This window comes from Aulonocara sp. 'chitande type north' Nkhata Bay, linkage group LG15 (assembly GCF_057382095.1).
Source record: "Aulonocara sp. 'chitande type north' Nkhata Bay isolate Kocher_YH1m ecotype deep benthic linkage group LG15, A_spYH_male_GT1.1, whole genome shotgun sequence".
In the NCBI taxonomy this organism is placed as follows: domain Eukaryota; kingdom Metazoa; phylum Chordata; class Actinopteri; order Cichliformes; family Cichlidae; genus Aulonocara; species Aulonocara sp. 'chitande type north' Nkhata Bay.
The window spans coordinates 21,143,646-21,158,355 of record NC_141358.1 but is presented as its reverse complement, the minus strand read 5'-3'; the positions used below and the strand labels follow the sequence as shown (position 1 = coordinate 21,158,355).

Sequence of the window (14,710 nt, the reverse complement as noted above, 5' to 3'; positions counted from 1 at the left end):
AAAGCACAAGGTGTGCAATACTCAGAGACATGGCCAAGGTAAGAAAGGCTGAAAGACGACCACCACTGAACAAGACACACAAGCTGAAACGTCAAGACTGGGCCAAGAAATATCTCAAGACTGGTTTTTCTAAGGTTTTATGGACTGATGAAATGAGAGTGAGTCTTGATGGGCCAGATGGATGGGCCCGTGGCTGGATTGGTAAAGGGCAGAGAGCTCCAGTCCGACTCAGACGCCAGCAAGGTGGAGGTGGAGTACTGGTTTGGGCTGGTATCATCAAAGATGAGCTTGTGGGGCCTTTTCGGGTTGAGGATGGAGTCAAGCTCAACTCCCAGTCCTACTGCCAGTTTCTGGAAGACGCCTTCTTCAAGCAGTGGTAAAGGAAGAAGTCTGCATCCTTCAAGAAAAACATGATTTTCATGCAGGACAATGCTCCATCATAGGGCTGCTCAATTAATCGAATTTTAATCACGATTACGATCTGGGCTTTCAACGATCATTAAAAATGACTGAGCCGATTATTAGCCCCTCCCTCATTTATCCGCGACACCTTAAAGGCCGGTCCGTGAAAATATTGTCGGGCATAAACCTGTCCGTGGCGCAAAAAAGGTTGGAGACCGCTGATTAAGAGGACCCGAGGGAAGCTCGGAAAGCTAAGCAGAAGTTATTTGGAGAGTGACTGCCGTTGGTTGAAAAGAGAGTTTAAAAAAAAAAAACTTCAGTGGTGTTGCACACTATTTTATATTATTTTTTTAAAGTCATTGTTAACCCTTTAAAGCCGGTCAGAGCAGCACGCTCCGTGTTGTGTAACTATTGTTAAATCCCTGTAGAACCTGAACCGTGTAAGCTAGCGCAATAATTTGTTTTGCATATGAAACCGGAGGAGTTGTACTTACATCTGATGCCATCAGCTTGTCCTCGGTCACGGTTTCGTTCCACATATAGCTTTGCAAAAATTGCATAAAAAGCGCTTGCAGGAACAAAAACATAATATTCCAGAAACACGCTTTGCCGTTCCTGTCAGCTGTTCGTAACACTTCCCACAGTGAAATGATGCACATGCTGTTTTCTTTGCAAATTTGCATCATAGGATTGTTTTTTGTTTTTCCTGCAGTATATAAAAATTGCTGTATCTCCAAAATAAAACTATGAAGACACTCAAAATAAATTTCCTGTTGTTGTAAACTATTTTTTGCAACTTTATTGTATTTAAAGTTTTGAGGGATAAACCTCTTAAATTTCTCCAAGTAGAAATATATGTAAACAAAACAAAAGCGATTTTCAATTTTTTTTGTAGTTTATTGCACTTTTTTGCAATTTATGTAATTACTATGCACTTAATGCATACATATTATTAAAATATGGGCTATAACAGTTGTATTGATGTAGCAACTTGAAATGCTCCCACAAATGGCACTACAGCATGTAAAAAAAAAAAAAAAAAAGCTCTGGTGGACTTGGTTCTATAGTAGGTCTTAAAGGGTTAAATAAATATCGTCAAATAATCGTGATCTCAATTTCAGTGAAAATAATCGTGATTATCATTTTTGCCATAATCGAGCAGCCCTACTCCATCACACGCGTCCAAGTACTCCACAGCGTGGCTGGCAAGAAAGGGTATAAAAGAAGAAAAACTAATGACATGGCCACCTTGTTCACCTGATCTGAACCCCATTGAGAACCTGTGGTCCATCATCAAATGTGAGATTTACAAGGAGGGAAAACAGTACACCTCTCTGAACAGTGTCTGGGAGGCTGTGGTTGCTGCTGCACGCAATGCTGATGGTGAACAGATCAAAACACTGACAGAATCCATGGATGGCAGGCTTTTGAGTGTCCTTGCAAAGAAAGGTGGCTATATTGGTCGCTGATTTGTTTTTGTTTTGTTTTTGAATGTCAGAAATGTATATTTGTGAATGTGGAGATGTTATATTGGTTTCACTGGTAAAAATAAATAATTGAAATGGGTATACATTTGTTTTTTGTTACGTTGCCTAATAATTATGCACAGTAATAGTCACCTGCACACACAGATATCCCCCTAAAATAGCTAAAACTAAAAACAAACTAAAAACTACTTCCAAAAACATTCAACTCCAGGCCTGAAGGGCCGGTGTCCTGCAGGTTTTAGATATCCTCCTGGGTCAACACACCTGTATCAAATGATTAGTTCATTACCAGGCCTCTGGAGAACTTCAAGACATGTTGAGGAGGTAACTTAGTCATTTAAATAAGCAGTGTTGGATCAAGGACACATCTAATCCCTGCAGGACACCGGCCCTTGAGGCCTGGAGTTCTCCCAGCCCTGATCCAGGGCCTGCACAGAGGCCCATTATAAGATAACTATTTGGAACTGTTAACCATGTAAAGCTAATTTTAATAAAATTATGGAGCTGGGAATTAGCATAACAGGTCAATAAAATTCTGTGAATAAATTACACCTAAACAAAGTTCACAGTAGTTACTTAAAATGTTAGAGGCAGAAGAAAAAGAGGCGACATCATTTACAGGTTAATGAGCTGAATACACACCGGACAAACTGACTCTGTGTCCTTACCTGCTGTGGGCCTTGTAGTCTCTGCTGCAGCTGCAGGCGCAGTTGGTTCGGTGGCAGCCTGACCGGATTGCCCATCCCCTGTGGTCTGGTCATGCCTGGCCTCAGTCCCATGCCCGTCCCACCGGGGAAGGCCCCTCGAGGGGCTCCGAACCCCAGACCCTGCGCCCCCACCGTGCCCAGCTCTGGAGGAAAAGGAGCTTGTGGAGCTGGTGTGAATTGGGAAGGGTAGGTGGGGAGTTTAGGGTCTATGGAAACTGGGGTGGCAGTGGGTTGCTGGGGTGGAAAATTTTGAGGTAAAGGGTCAAAGCAGCCACCCTACGAAGAGGGAAATAAAACAGGAAAAGGAAATCATTATGACGATGTTGTCTCGTAACCACCACAAAGTGTCCTTCAGTAAGATGGGGTAGGATTTTTCCAGTACTTTCTAGTCAAGTTGCTTTTTAAGTAATATGTTAGTATATCTATTTGGTCATTTAGAAGAGAAAATAAACATTCTGGAAAGTGAGAGCAATAACATACAAGATAATTATTGGACCTGGAGTTACTTGAGACCTGAAGTCTGAAATCTAACCATCTGTTCCCTTTATCACAACCCAGACTTATTGTTTATATCATAAAGGCCTTTGCAACAGTTTCACACCATGGTGGTGCTGCGGTTAGCTCTGCTGTCTCACAGAAAGAACGTCTCAAATGTCCGGGGCAACTGGGTTTCCACAGTGTAGTGATATATAAACAAAGCACTATAAGAATCTCTACTCCCAGGCAAAAAACAATGAAACAGCACTATTATTTACACGTAGATACTCATAAAAGTATTCAATTTTATACACTAACTAAAATGCAAAAACGTTAATAAAACCAAAGTGGACCAAATGAAGTCTTTAAGGCACATTAAGTCAGCAATGTAGTTATTAAAGGTGAAGCAGAGACAGAAGCAACTGCAAAGCTACACTTTCAAAAGACTTTGGCATCACAGCAGTCACCAAACAGACGCAGAAGTATGATGTAAACAAACCAAAGTTCTTGTAGACAGTTTATCTGGAACACCAGTCCGCATTAATGCTAGCATTAAGTAAATGAATGGCTATGACTAAAGACAAACTTAGCTCAACCCTTGGACCACATGATACGATCACAGTTACATGATGACAGAGGACTCCAAAGCCACACTTTGTTCCTCATTGTTTACTTCACTGTTCAACTGCCAGTACTGCTGCTGTTATCGCCTCGCTCCAGGTACAGCTTGCACGTCAGTCCATTACACAAAAATCAATCTACACATGTCATTTCCACAGCGTACACCTATAGTCACTTGCACTTACAGAGCAATTACTTTCTATCAGCGATTTGGCTCCGCCCAAAAAAACACATCATCACCTGTTTTCCTGGTTTGGAAAAGCAAGTCTGACATCGAACCATAATCATTTTCAGCCATTGAAACAACGTCGCTGCCACAGCGATGTTGATGTTTTTGAAACACTGAAATATTTTAATTCCATTTAAATCGTATCTGATGTGTTACCTGAGTGTTACAAAGAACTGAAAGAAGCATAAAAGCCAGAGATCGCCTGTGATTATTTGGCAGATTATTTGCTTTTAAACAAGCCAAAATAAACTAAACGACTGCGGTTAGAAGAGTTGAACAGAAGTAAAGGTAAACATTATAAACTAATTGAATCACCTTGTGTTTTACTTGAATGCCGTCCAGGAGTTTTATTTATATTTCTTGTGCCAAATCCTTGTGGATGGCACAAAAAAACAGATCAGAGGCCAGCAGAGGCTGCCAGCGCTTCAGCTGAGCAACTGTTTTGAATGTTTTGATTAATTATAGCAACATCGTAAAATTAATGATCATGCACTGGTCTTAAAATTAATCTTGTAAAGCCTTTGCAGGGCTTAAAGTCCAGTCTGCTGGTCAAAGTGTCCAACAGCAAAAGCTAAAGTGCTTTGTTAATATGTTTGTAGTATAAAAGCACTCAGAGTTCAGTAAGCCTTTCCACTGTCTTACAAGCTTTATGACCTACTCACCTGTATCAGTTTGTCGATACCCAGGGCTTTGTCAAGCTCAGCCAGTTCGCTTTCATCTGTCCCACTGAGGAAGTTAACCAGCTGCTCTAATAGAGCCTTCTCATCGTTCCGGGCTTCAGGTGTGGTTGGAGGGCCAAGCACTTCATCCAGCGTACAGGGCACACACTGCCTGCTCAAAAAGACAAAACACCGTCTTTCCCACGCTCCTCTCTGGGCTGTGAAGAAGCAGCTTAGACTTATAAAATCAGACTTACTCTTGTGGTGATGCCAAAGGAGCCTGCAAAGGAGTTCCCAGACCATCAAATGTCAGGGTGTCAGCCAGAGCCAGAGGCTGAAACTGGGAATCACCCGCATCCATCTTGGTTTGACCTGAAAGGGAAATTCATACACTAAGGCTTGTGGAAGAAAAATGTTTATGAACAACAGCATGCATCTTTAGGTTTAAAGTGCTCTGTGCAACTTTTTTCATATATTAGATGCCTTCTACTTCCCTTTGTTCAAACAAACAAACAAACACACTTTCTACTTCCACCATCAACAGGTAACAAGATATATATGGAAGTTACATACTTCATTTAATCTTGGTAAAATCTTTACCACGCAGCCATGACGTAGCATTATATTGCCCCCTTCTCAAGTAGAGTGAAAAAATTGATCATATATAAATTTCTATCTATCTATCTATCTATCTATGGCCTGATTTATATGTCAGGCCCATGATAGTTTGGAATCTGGCCTTCTCATTAAATTTGTTACCGTCTGGTTGTAGCTGTGGACTGTGCAGTTCATCCACATGCTAAACCAAAAAGACTGACTTTCAATCACTTACACAGCTGCTACAAGCTACACTGTTTGCTAACACAGAAAGCAAGAAAGACAGTTGATGCTCAGCAATTTCAACTGAGATGGGAAGCCTGCAGAGTGGCATAGTCCAATTATAATTTATGCTGTCATTACAAAGTTTGTTGTTTCACTAAATTTCTTTTTAATAGCAGAATTTAGTTCTGACTACACAGGGTAACCAAACTGTGGCTGCAGTACACTTATTTACCAGTGGTTGAGGTGAAAGGGTTCATAACTTCGGCCTCTGGAAATGGACTGCTGTCTATGGGGGTCTGGAAGGGGTCTCCTTGTCCCGGTTGTTGGCTTGGAGTGGCGGGATTGCAGAACTCAAATGAAGACTGACTCTGAAGGCTGCAGCCAGAGGGCGGTCTGCCATCACTGAGCCCTGCAACACAAACACAAGGACACTGCGAAAATCACTTGAAGTATTTCATGAGGAAAGAAATACTTTATGTATCCCATAATATAAAATACTAATAATATCTGGCAGATATATTTTATTCTAGGAGGTGATATCATGTGCTATGAAATATTTCCAACATCTGTCGCTGTGGGAGATGAGCTCAAACGTGCTGCGCTGCCTGTCCAGTTAGCCGTGCAGAGGGTTGTCAGGACTAATAACGATGGATAACAGTTTGCTCAGTGACCACCTCTCCACCACAGCCTTGAAAGTATCCAACTTTCAGCCAATCACTGATCATTTTATTCAGTCAGTGTCACCAGATCAGACCACAGCCCAATTACAGTGTGTTCGCTATATGTGAGTGAAAGAAAATCTCCAACATTTTGCTGCACTCAGTGCGGATCTCAGCTTCCCTAGGAAACAGAGCCTGCTCATCCCCAAATTTGAATATAGCCTCTATGTTGGTCTTCCAGTTCAGTCTGGACTATCGTTGTATACACCTCCACCACATGAACATCCTGAGTGTGCAGCCACCTCTTTCCTTCTGAAGTTCATCCCCATCTCTCTGATCTTATTCACATTCAGAAGCAGACCAATCCACAAACTCATCCACTAGTGCTCTATACTCCTCCTCCTGCCCATCACTAATGCATCCAACCATGCAGACCCAGAGTTGTACTGAAAGCCTAGCTATGACAAAATGCATCCATTTATTTTCAAGCAATTTTGGGAGATTTGTCCTTTGACATGCAGGACAAAGAAGGACGTAATCCACTTCAGACATGCTCTTGCTACTGGAAAATGAATATATCCAGTAGGAAGAGAAAGGTAACCAATCTTAATGTGACAAGCATTATACAGTTAAAAATGTAAAAAAAAAAAAAAAAAATCCAAGCTTGGTAAAGAAGTGTGAGATACTCTTTTGAGATACAAGAGTAAGTACTGTTTGACTCTTTAGCCATTGTGGTTCTCTTTTCTAATGTTTTATAAATTTTGCTTACAGCTTTCTGTTCCTCATGACATTTTCTATCCATGTCAAAAGCAATTAGACTCTTGACTATTCAAATTGAGCTTCTGTCTGAATTAGGTAAGCACACTGCCAGGATAGAGCATGCAGCACACTGAATGTGTGACAACCCACTTGCTATTGGTAAATCAACTGAACTATTTGCTGTGCTATTCCCGCTTTGACACAATTCAACAGCATATGGAATTCATATTTGGGATTTGGAAGATTAAAGACCGGCTACTGTCCGATCCTTTTTCTCCTGTCAGGTGATATTTAGAAAGATTCACGTGTGAAAACAGCTGAGGAAACCTTTAGACGTTTTCTCTGCAGTGTGACAAGAAGTAGAGTAAGAGTTTGGTTACATGGCTCCTGGAAGCCACTAGAGGGCATTAAGAATATAAAAATACCGGTGAATGAACTCTGGATCATACCATTACTACTACCATCAATACAATAATAACAATAACAATTATTTTGAATCCAATCAATTTAAATACTATCCAATAACGCTTAAAGAACAAAATTAGTAACTATTATAACAAACAATCTGATATTTGAATGAAATCAAGGATTTATTCATCACGAGCTGAAACAGTACCTCTGTTAGGAGTGCCAGGAGGCTCTCTCTTCACATTTACATTGCGGGGAGTGCTGGCCTCGCCGGGTTGGAGCTGAGTGGGTGACTGCAGTTTGAGCTGGGGGGAAGGGGAGTGAAGCTGAGGCGATGGGGACTGCAACTGTGGGAGGGACTGAGGCTGAGACAGGGGTGACTGGAGCTGAGGCACAGGGGACTGGAGCGTAGCTGGGGGCTGGGGACCCGGAGACTGAAGTTGAGGGCCTCCTCCGGGGTTTGGTGTATCCTCACTGCCCTGTTTGGCCCCAGCTGGGCCTCTGAAGCCAGGCAGCATCTGGGAGAGAGGGTCCATATCAACAGATACACTAGAAATCTACAGGCAAGAAACAAATGAAAAAGAAATGCAAATAAAAGGTGTTAAAAATAAAGTATTAAAAGATAATTGGGGAAAAAGGGGGAAGTGGGCGTTGGGAAAACTTCAAAGACTACAGCTGGTAGCTGAACCCACAGTGGAGACAAAGTCCAAGAAAATAAACATGCAACTCGGTTTACAACGGCTGTCCTGCAACTGGCAACACAGGATCAAAGCTCAGAGGAAAATTTCGAGGCTTGACTGAGAAAGATCCTTTTTAACGCCGTGTCACGCAAGCATGATTGAAAATAAGTCCTCGTTTAGGGTGGGAAGATTAACATTACTGGGTCATTACAGTTGCGCGTTATGACTGTCTGATTGGTCGAAGCTGGACAGAGTTCATCAGCGTCTGTTGCTTTTGACACTTGGATCACTTACCGATCAGTTTAGGTTGTTGAAAGGTGTTTTCTGTAATCTGGGTTAATCTGACTGGTATTTTCTGTTTTGGCTATAGGGACCACAAAATACACCTCGTATCAGCAGACGAGTAAAATCCCTATTTTTCTTACTTTTACCAGTTCATTAGTTTTACTTCCTAAACCTGGCTGCTCTAATGGCGTTTTACCTCATTATTTTCTGTCGCAGTCTCATTTTAAAGCGTTATTTTATTGGTCTGATGATGCAGTGGCGATCTGAAACAAGTTCTCATTAAGCTGTAGTTGAAATCCCACTCTGAAGGCCTTCTGTTTTATTACTTTACACAAATGTTAAATGCCCAATTTTCAAAAATTAACACAATATCAACAGCTGTACCATGGAGTCTCGGCTGTCTTTGCAGCTGTCTCTGCGGTTTTCTCCGACAGGGCTCGATTTGGGGCTGGACACTCCTCCAAGTTTGGTTGCACCTCCTGCGCCAACCGTTGACCCTGTACAGGTCACTCCCTCCCCACCAGCTTTCTTCTCTACCTTAATTCTCACTGTCTGAAGGCTCAGAGCAGATGGAGGTGGCAGGTCGTCCAAGTCCTTCAAAAACAAAAAGGTTTCAGCCAGGTGCCAAACATCAGGAAGTCAAATACAATGTAGTATACAGTAAAGAATAAATGTTCATCATAAATTAACGGACTTAAGCACTGCTTGCATTTACCTGAAATTTAAATATACGAAAATGTAATAATACAGAGAACCCTAAATGTAAGGTTTGAATATTAATGATATCAAAATATGAGCTAATTATTATGTTTAATTTTCACCTTTTCATAGAGTGACTGCATCCGAACACATAGTTTACAGAAGAATGTATGTTTGTATGGGATATTAAAGACCATCTTAAATTATAATATATTTGACTTTTAAAATTAAAACAATCCAACCATTAAAAAAGACCAAATATTATATTAGTATATTTTTATACTGCATTGTGTTTCCTTTAAATTTTATTCCAGAAAAAGAAGCTAAAGTTCTCTTTCATAGCATTCGTTTGTGTCCACTATGGGAACGCCTCCTGCGTGACCTCATCAGAAGCTCAAATACCATTACGCCAGCCCTTACAGCAAAAAGATTTTTGCCTGGGATACACACCCCGTGTGTGCGGCATGCCTGGGCTTATCTCACGCTCAGGCTGCCTTGACACCCGCACGAGACTGTATCCACTGCGCGGCTTTCCCACGCAAATTACTCCGCCGCATGCTAGCTCGCCAGGCTAACCTGTCGGGTGGCGACCCTTTGCTGTGTGAGGCTGCTGCGGTGCCCGATGATTTGGCCGCAACGCCAGGGCCGAGCTGGGTAGAGGCAGACCCTCAGCCCATCGCGACCGCTTTCCCGTCGCTGGAGGCACACGGAGATCGTGAGTTTTTCCCCGATGCTGGAGTCACCTGGGGAGATGCCAACGAGGACGGAGATGAGTCGGCTGATTCAGAGCTCCTGCTGTCTGACGATGGCGAGGAGGAAGATTCCAACCTCCTTGGCTAGCATCAGCTGGGCTGCAAAGCCCTTGGCTACCGGCGAGGTTGAAAAACCGACACCGCCGTCTCCCCTGGATCTCGACATGCAGGACATGTGCAAGCGCGCAGCCGCTAGGCTCAACATCCCGTGGCCCGCCATACAAACAGAGGATGTAAAGTCTCGTTTTGACGGCGAGCCCACCCGCTCAGCGCTGGGTGGGCTCGCAGGGACTGGACCCTCACCGAGACGGCCACCGTCGCGTGAGAGTCTCTGCAGACTGTTCACTCGCTCTCCGCGAGTGGAAGAGGCCAGGTTTCTTGTCTCAGGGCGTTGCCATGGGGGCAGTTTCAGCCAGGAAGGCGATTTCCACAGATGCCCCTCTTTCGGGCTGGGGGGCCACCCACGAGGGCAGAACAGTGAATGGGGCCCTCACATGCGCTCCACCCACATAAACTGTCTGGAACTGCTGGCGGTTCACCTGTCGCTAAAACACTTTCTCCCTTGGCTGAGAGGTCATCATGTTTTAGTGAGGTCGGACAATTCCACCGTTGTGGCCTACATCAACAGACAGGGGGTCTGGGGTCCCCCAAGTTACACACACTAGCACACAGACTGATAGTCTGGAGCAGTGTTCACCTGCTGTCACTGAGAGTAACTCACGTGCCGGGGATCTTGAACTTTGGAGCAGATCTTCTCTCCAGGGGAAACCCGCTGTATGGGGACTGGAAGCTTCACCCAGAGGTGGTGAAGCAGATCTGGCTGCGATTCGGTCAGGCGACCGTGGACGTTTATGCATCCAGTGAGAATGCTCAGTGTCCCCTGTTTTACTCGCTGCATGATCAGAGAGCTCCACTCGGGGTGGATGCTCTAGCTCACGAGTGGCCGAGAACCCTCCTCTATGCTTTTCCCCCAGTGGCCCTCATTTCTCCAACTCTGGCCACAGTGAGGGAGAGAAGTCACTATATGATCCTGATAGCCCCGCACTGGCCAGGGAAACACTGGCTGGCCGAGATTTTTCAGCAGCTGTGCGGCCCACCTTGGCCGTTACCACTACGCAGAGACCTCCTGTCTCAGGCACAGGGGGAAATATTCCACCCCCACCCAGAGAGGCTAGCTCTATGGGCTTGGCCCGTGAGTGGTTTAACCTGAACACGGTGGGGCTCCCTCATAGTGAATTACAGGCCACCCATTTTCAGTGCTCTGTGGCTGTGATTCTGTCATTTCTTCAGGCCCTGATTGATAAGGGTGAAGCCTTCTCCACCATCAAGGTGTATTTGGCAGCAATTTCAGCCTGCCATATTGGTTTTGAGGGAAAGACTGTTGGCCAGCATCCCTTAATATGCCGTTTCATGAAGGGTGCACGGCGTAAATTGCCTACGTCTAGGCTGTTGGCTCCATCGTGGGACCTTCCCACAGTATTGGCTGCGCTCTCCTGTTGCCCATTTGAACCCCTGGAACAGGTTGAGTTGAAATTTCTGTCCTTGAAGACGGCTCTTTTAATTGCTTTAGCTTCTGCTAAACGTGTGGGAGAGATCCACGCTCTCTCAGTGCATCAGTCATGCATTCAGTTCTCCTCGGATAATACGAGGGTCAGTATGCGGCTCACCCTGCCTTTGTCCCAAAGGTTGTCGGCACATGTTCCCCTATAGAACTGCCGGCCTTTTGCCCACCGCATTTCTCCTCAGTGGAGCAACAGCAGCTGCATACCTTGTGTCCAGTCCGTGCTCTGCGCATTTACATGGACCGAACCCAGAGTGTCAGACAAAGTGACCAGCTGTTCGTGTCCTGGGCTAAACCACATATGGGAAAGCCTGTGTCTAAACAGCGCCTCTCCCATTGGATAGTAGGAGCAATTGCCTTGGCCTATACTAGCAGGGGCCTTCAGCCCCCTGCTGGCTTACGTGCGCATTCCACTAGAGGTCTGGCGACCTCATGGGCTCTCTTTAGGGGAGTTTCTATTCAGGAGGTGTGTGCAGCTGCATGCTGGACCTCACCTCATACATTTGCTAGGTTTTACAGGTTAGATGTGACAGCACCTAACCTAGCACATTCAGTCCTCAGTGCAGGTTCTTCCCGGGTGGGGGCCTCTCCCCTGTGAAGTGCTGTTGGGGACGGTTGTCTTCTTAACAGGCATGTCTGGCAATCCGGGAGTCAGTATTTCTCCCATAGTGAGACACGAAACGAATGCTATGAAAGAGAACTTAAGGTTATGTATATAACCCCGGTTCTCTGAGTAGCATGAGTGAGTGTCTCACCAGACCGCCCTCCTTGCTATGGAAGCGAGGAAGTGGTGGGCTTGTTTTGAATGACATCTGACGCTATGTCAGCCTATTATATAGGGAGGCACTGGCCCCTCCTGACATGGGCGTCACCTAGCCAGCCTGTAAGGGCTGGCGTAATGGTATTTGAGCTTCTGATGAGGTCACGCAGGAGGCGTTCCCATAGTGAGACACTCACTCATGCTACTCAGAGAACCGGGGTTATATACATAACCTTAAGTTTCCTTTTATAGTATTTGCAATGCCCTATATTCTAGACTTCCATTGCAATAAGTGAAAATGCTTAACTATTATTTCAGATGCTGTTCTGGTTCTGATTCTCATCTTTTGGGTTGAGTAGGGATGTGTTTGTAGACCGTTATTTTTTTTAGTTTTTGTTTTATGTGGCAGCAGAAAGGAAAAAAATGTGAATATCAGATTAGAAATAAATACAGTATAGAAGGCAATTACTAATACTTTCAGGCTCACGTGCAGCCCTGCACTCCAATACAGCTGGAATTGTGTGGCTTTTGGATCTCTTATAGTCATAACCCTACTTAGGTAAAACTATCATAGTTTGGACCTAAAATACAAAGTATCTAAAATAAAATCAGTATATATATTCTAATACTGGATCATTGTAATTGATTCCAAATTGTCTATATAATTTTTATTTTGCTGCTGTACACTGCTGGGCAGCTTTATCTAGAACAATCGTTTAGTGCAGTTGCTTGTAACTAAAGCTTTAAAATAAATGGTTTTAAGTACAAAGCGCAATATTTGTATCCAAAATGTGCTGATTTTAAGCATAAAGTAGCAAAACACAGAAGTAATATTAAATAAATAACATTATTAAATTGTACTTCATTAAGCATTTCACCAGTGGTCGTGTCCGGGCTCTCGTCCACTGTAAGATTAACAGTAATCTAATAACATAAGACTGGCAGTGGGGCACAAGGAGAACCGGTCTTCCATATGTGGTGTGGTGGGAAAGGAATTTAGAAAGAAAAAAAGCTTTGGGCTTCCATATTATACCTTTTCATCTGTACCCAGGAGAAAACGAAGCAACTGGTGGTCCTGTGGCTCTCTCGAGTCGCTCTTGGGAGGTCCTGCACCCAGCGCCGGACTGGCAGGTGGCTCCTTCTTGATCTCAACTTCAGTTTTGTTTATTCCTTCCTCACTGGTGGTGGAGGCATCATTGGGACTACTGTCCTGAAGCAGCCGGTGGAGGATCTTGTGTCTTTCAGTGAGACTGCTGTGGGAGGCAGGGCACTGAGGGGCAGGAGCAGGGTTAGGTGGATGAGGTGAGGAGGTGCAGTGGATGCTGTTGCTGTTGTTGTTAGAGTCAGCTCCTGTCCCATTGCTATCCAGGAGCTGATTGAGTCTGGGGTTACCCAGCTGTGAGGCAGAAGAAAGGGGGACTTTAACAGAGTCCTCTCCCCCTTCTTCACCTCCATCTGAGGGTTTTGTTGACGGAGGTCGAATAGAGGAGCCGGTGGGTGTACTGGCTTGTCTCTGAAGGACCGGAGAGGACAGGGAGAAAGACCCTGTTGACCCACCGCTTGCGCTACTGTTGCCATCACCACTAGACTGCTGCCTGTTGAGGCTTCCTCCACTGCTTAGAGCCCCAGCTGGGGAATGGAGGCCAGGTGTGGAGGGAGAGAAGGGGTTCCCTGGTACCCGAGGGCTCCCACCTAACCCAGGACTGGCCCGTGGCATCCTGGGCGACATAAAAGAGGTAGGGGTTGCTGTAAGTGGGCTGCTCAAAGGAGAGGGGCTGTTGACCTGCTGGGGACAATTCGTCCGATTGGGTGTCAGGTAGCCTGTCGGCGTGGCTGGATTATGTCCGTGGGAAGAGGCATTGCTGTTGTTGGTGTGAAGGCCCGCGGTGGCGAGACTTGAGCCTTGGGTTGAATTACTGCTGGGGGGGAGGGAAGGGGAGCGGGAGGGAATTTGGGCGATACCGCTGAGGGTTGGTGGAAGGCTGGGGTTAGTGTTTTCCTGAGAGCTAGCAGTGTTGTGTTCCCTGGGAAAAGAAAAAACAAAGGAAAATTAAAGATGTCAACCACATCTTTATATCACGTCCACAAACACCCCATTTTCTATCAGTGTCTGCCTTATCCAGGCTTCAAGCGTCATCCAGGCTTCTCTGTCTGCTGCTCTTTAAATCCTCCCCGTAATCAATAAAGTGAAAAAAACATTAAACATTCATTATCTCCATTACAAGCTTTAAGAATGAAAATCCATATCAGAACACTTGTCGTAGCACTTTTTGTTTGCTGATGATTAAAAAACTTCTGTTAACAATCAATAAGTCAAACTGCACCTTGCATGGAAGAGAAAACATCAAATAAAATGTAATAAAATGGCCAATCAGTACATTACTGAAATTCCCAGAGGAACCCACCGAGGGATTAGTAAAGTTTCATCTAATCTAATTAAGACAATATCAATTAAATATGAGGAACAAAAAATTATAATAAAATAAACTAGAATAATCAATAAACTCTAGTGAGAAAAGGAAATTCTGAAGAATTCAGTTACAACAAGCCAAAACAACAACCTTACTGGGTTTCCACACTTTTCCTTGAATTCAAGCACTTTTCAAGATATCCCAGCACCTTATGGCTGTGGCAAGTTACTCTCTCAGTTCTTCGGCACATTCAATGAGTCTGCCATAAATGATCAAATTACTGTGTAAGGCGCACATTCATCTGAAAAGTATCACTGACCCATTTTACCATA

At 44.3% G+C, this 14,710-nt stretch overlaps 1 protein-coding gene across 1 annotated transcript in view; it reads right to left on the bottom strand.

The window, feature by feature from the left end:
* ncoa1 (nuclear receptor coactivator 1) overlaps positions 1-14,710 on the bottom strand; it is a 119,096-nt gene that overhangs the window by 5,965 nt on the left and 98,421 nt on the right. The window contains exons 12-18 of the mRNA XM_086264908.1: positions 13,001-13,991; positions 8,580-8,789; positions 7,439-7,787; positions 5,637-5,813; positions 4,840-4,954; positions 4,586-4,754; positions 2,558-2,872 (exon numbers count right to left, since the gene is read on the bottom strand). Of these exons, the coding sequence (XP_086121034.1) occupies positions 2,558-2,872; positions 4,586-4,754; positions 4,840-4,954; positions 5,637-5,813; positions 7,439-7,787; positions 8,580-8,789; positions 13,001-13,991 (2,326 nt within the window). The remainder of the gene's footprint in view (positions 1-2,557; positions 2,873-4,585; positions 4,755-4,839; positions 4,955-5,636; positions 5,814-7,438; positions 7,788-8,579; positions 8,790-13,000; positions 13,992-14,710) is intronic.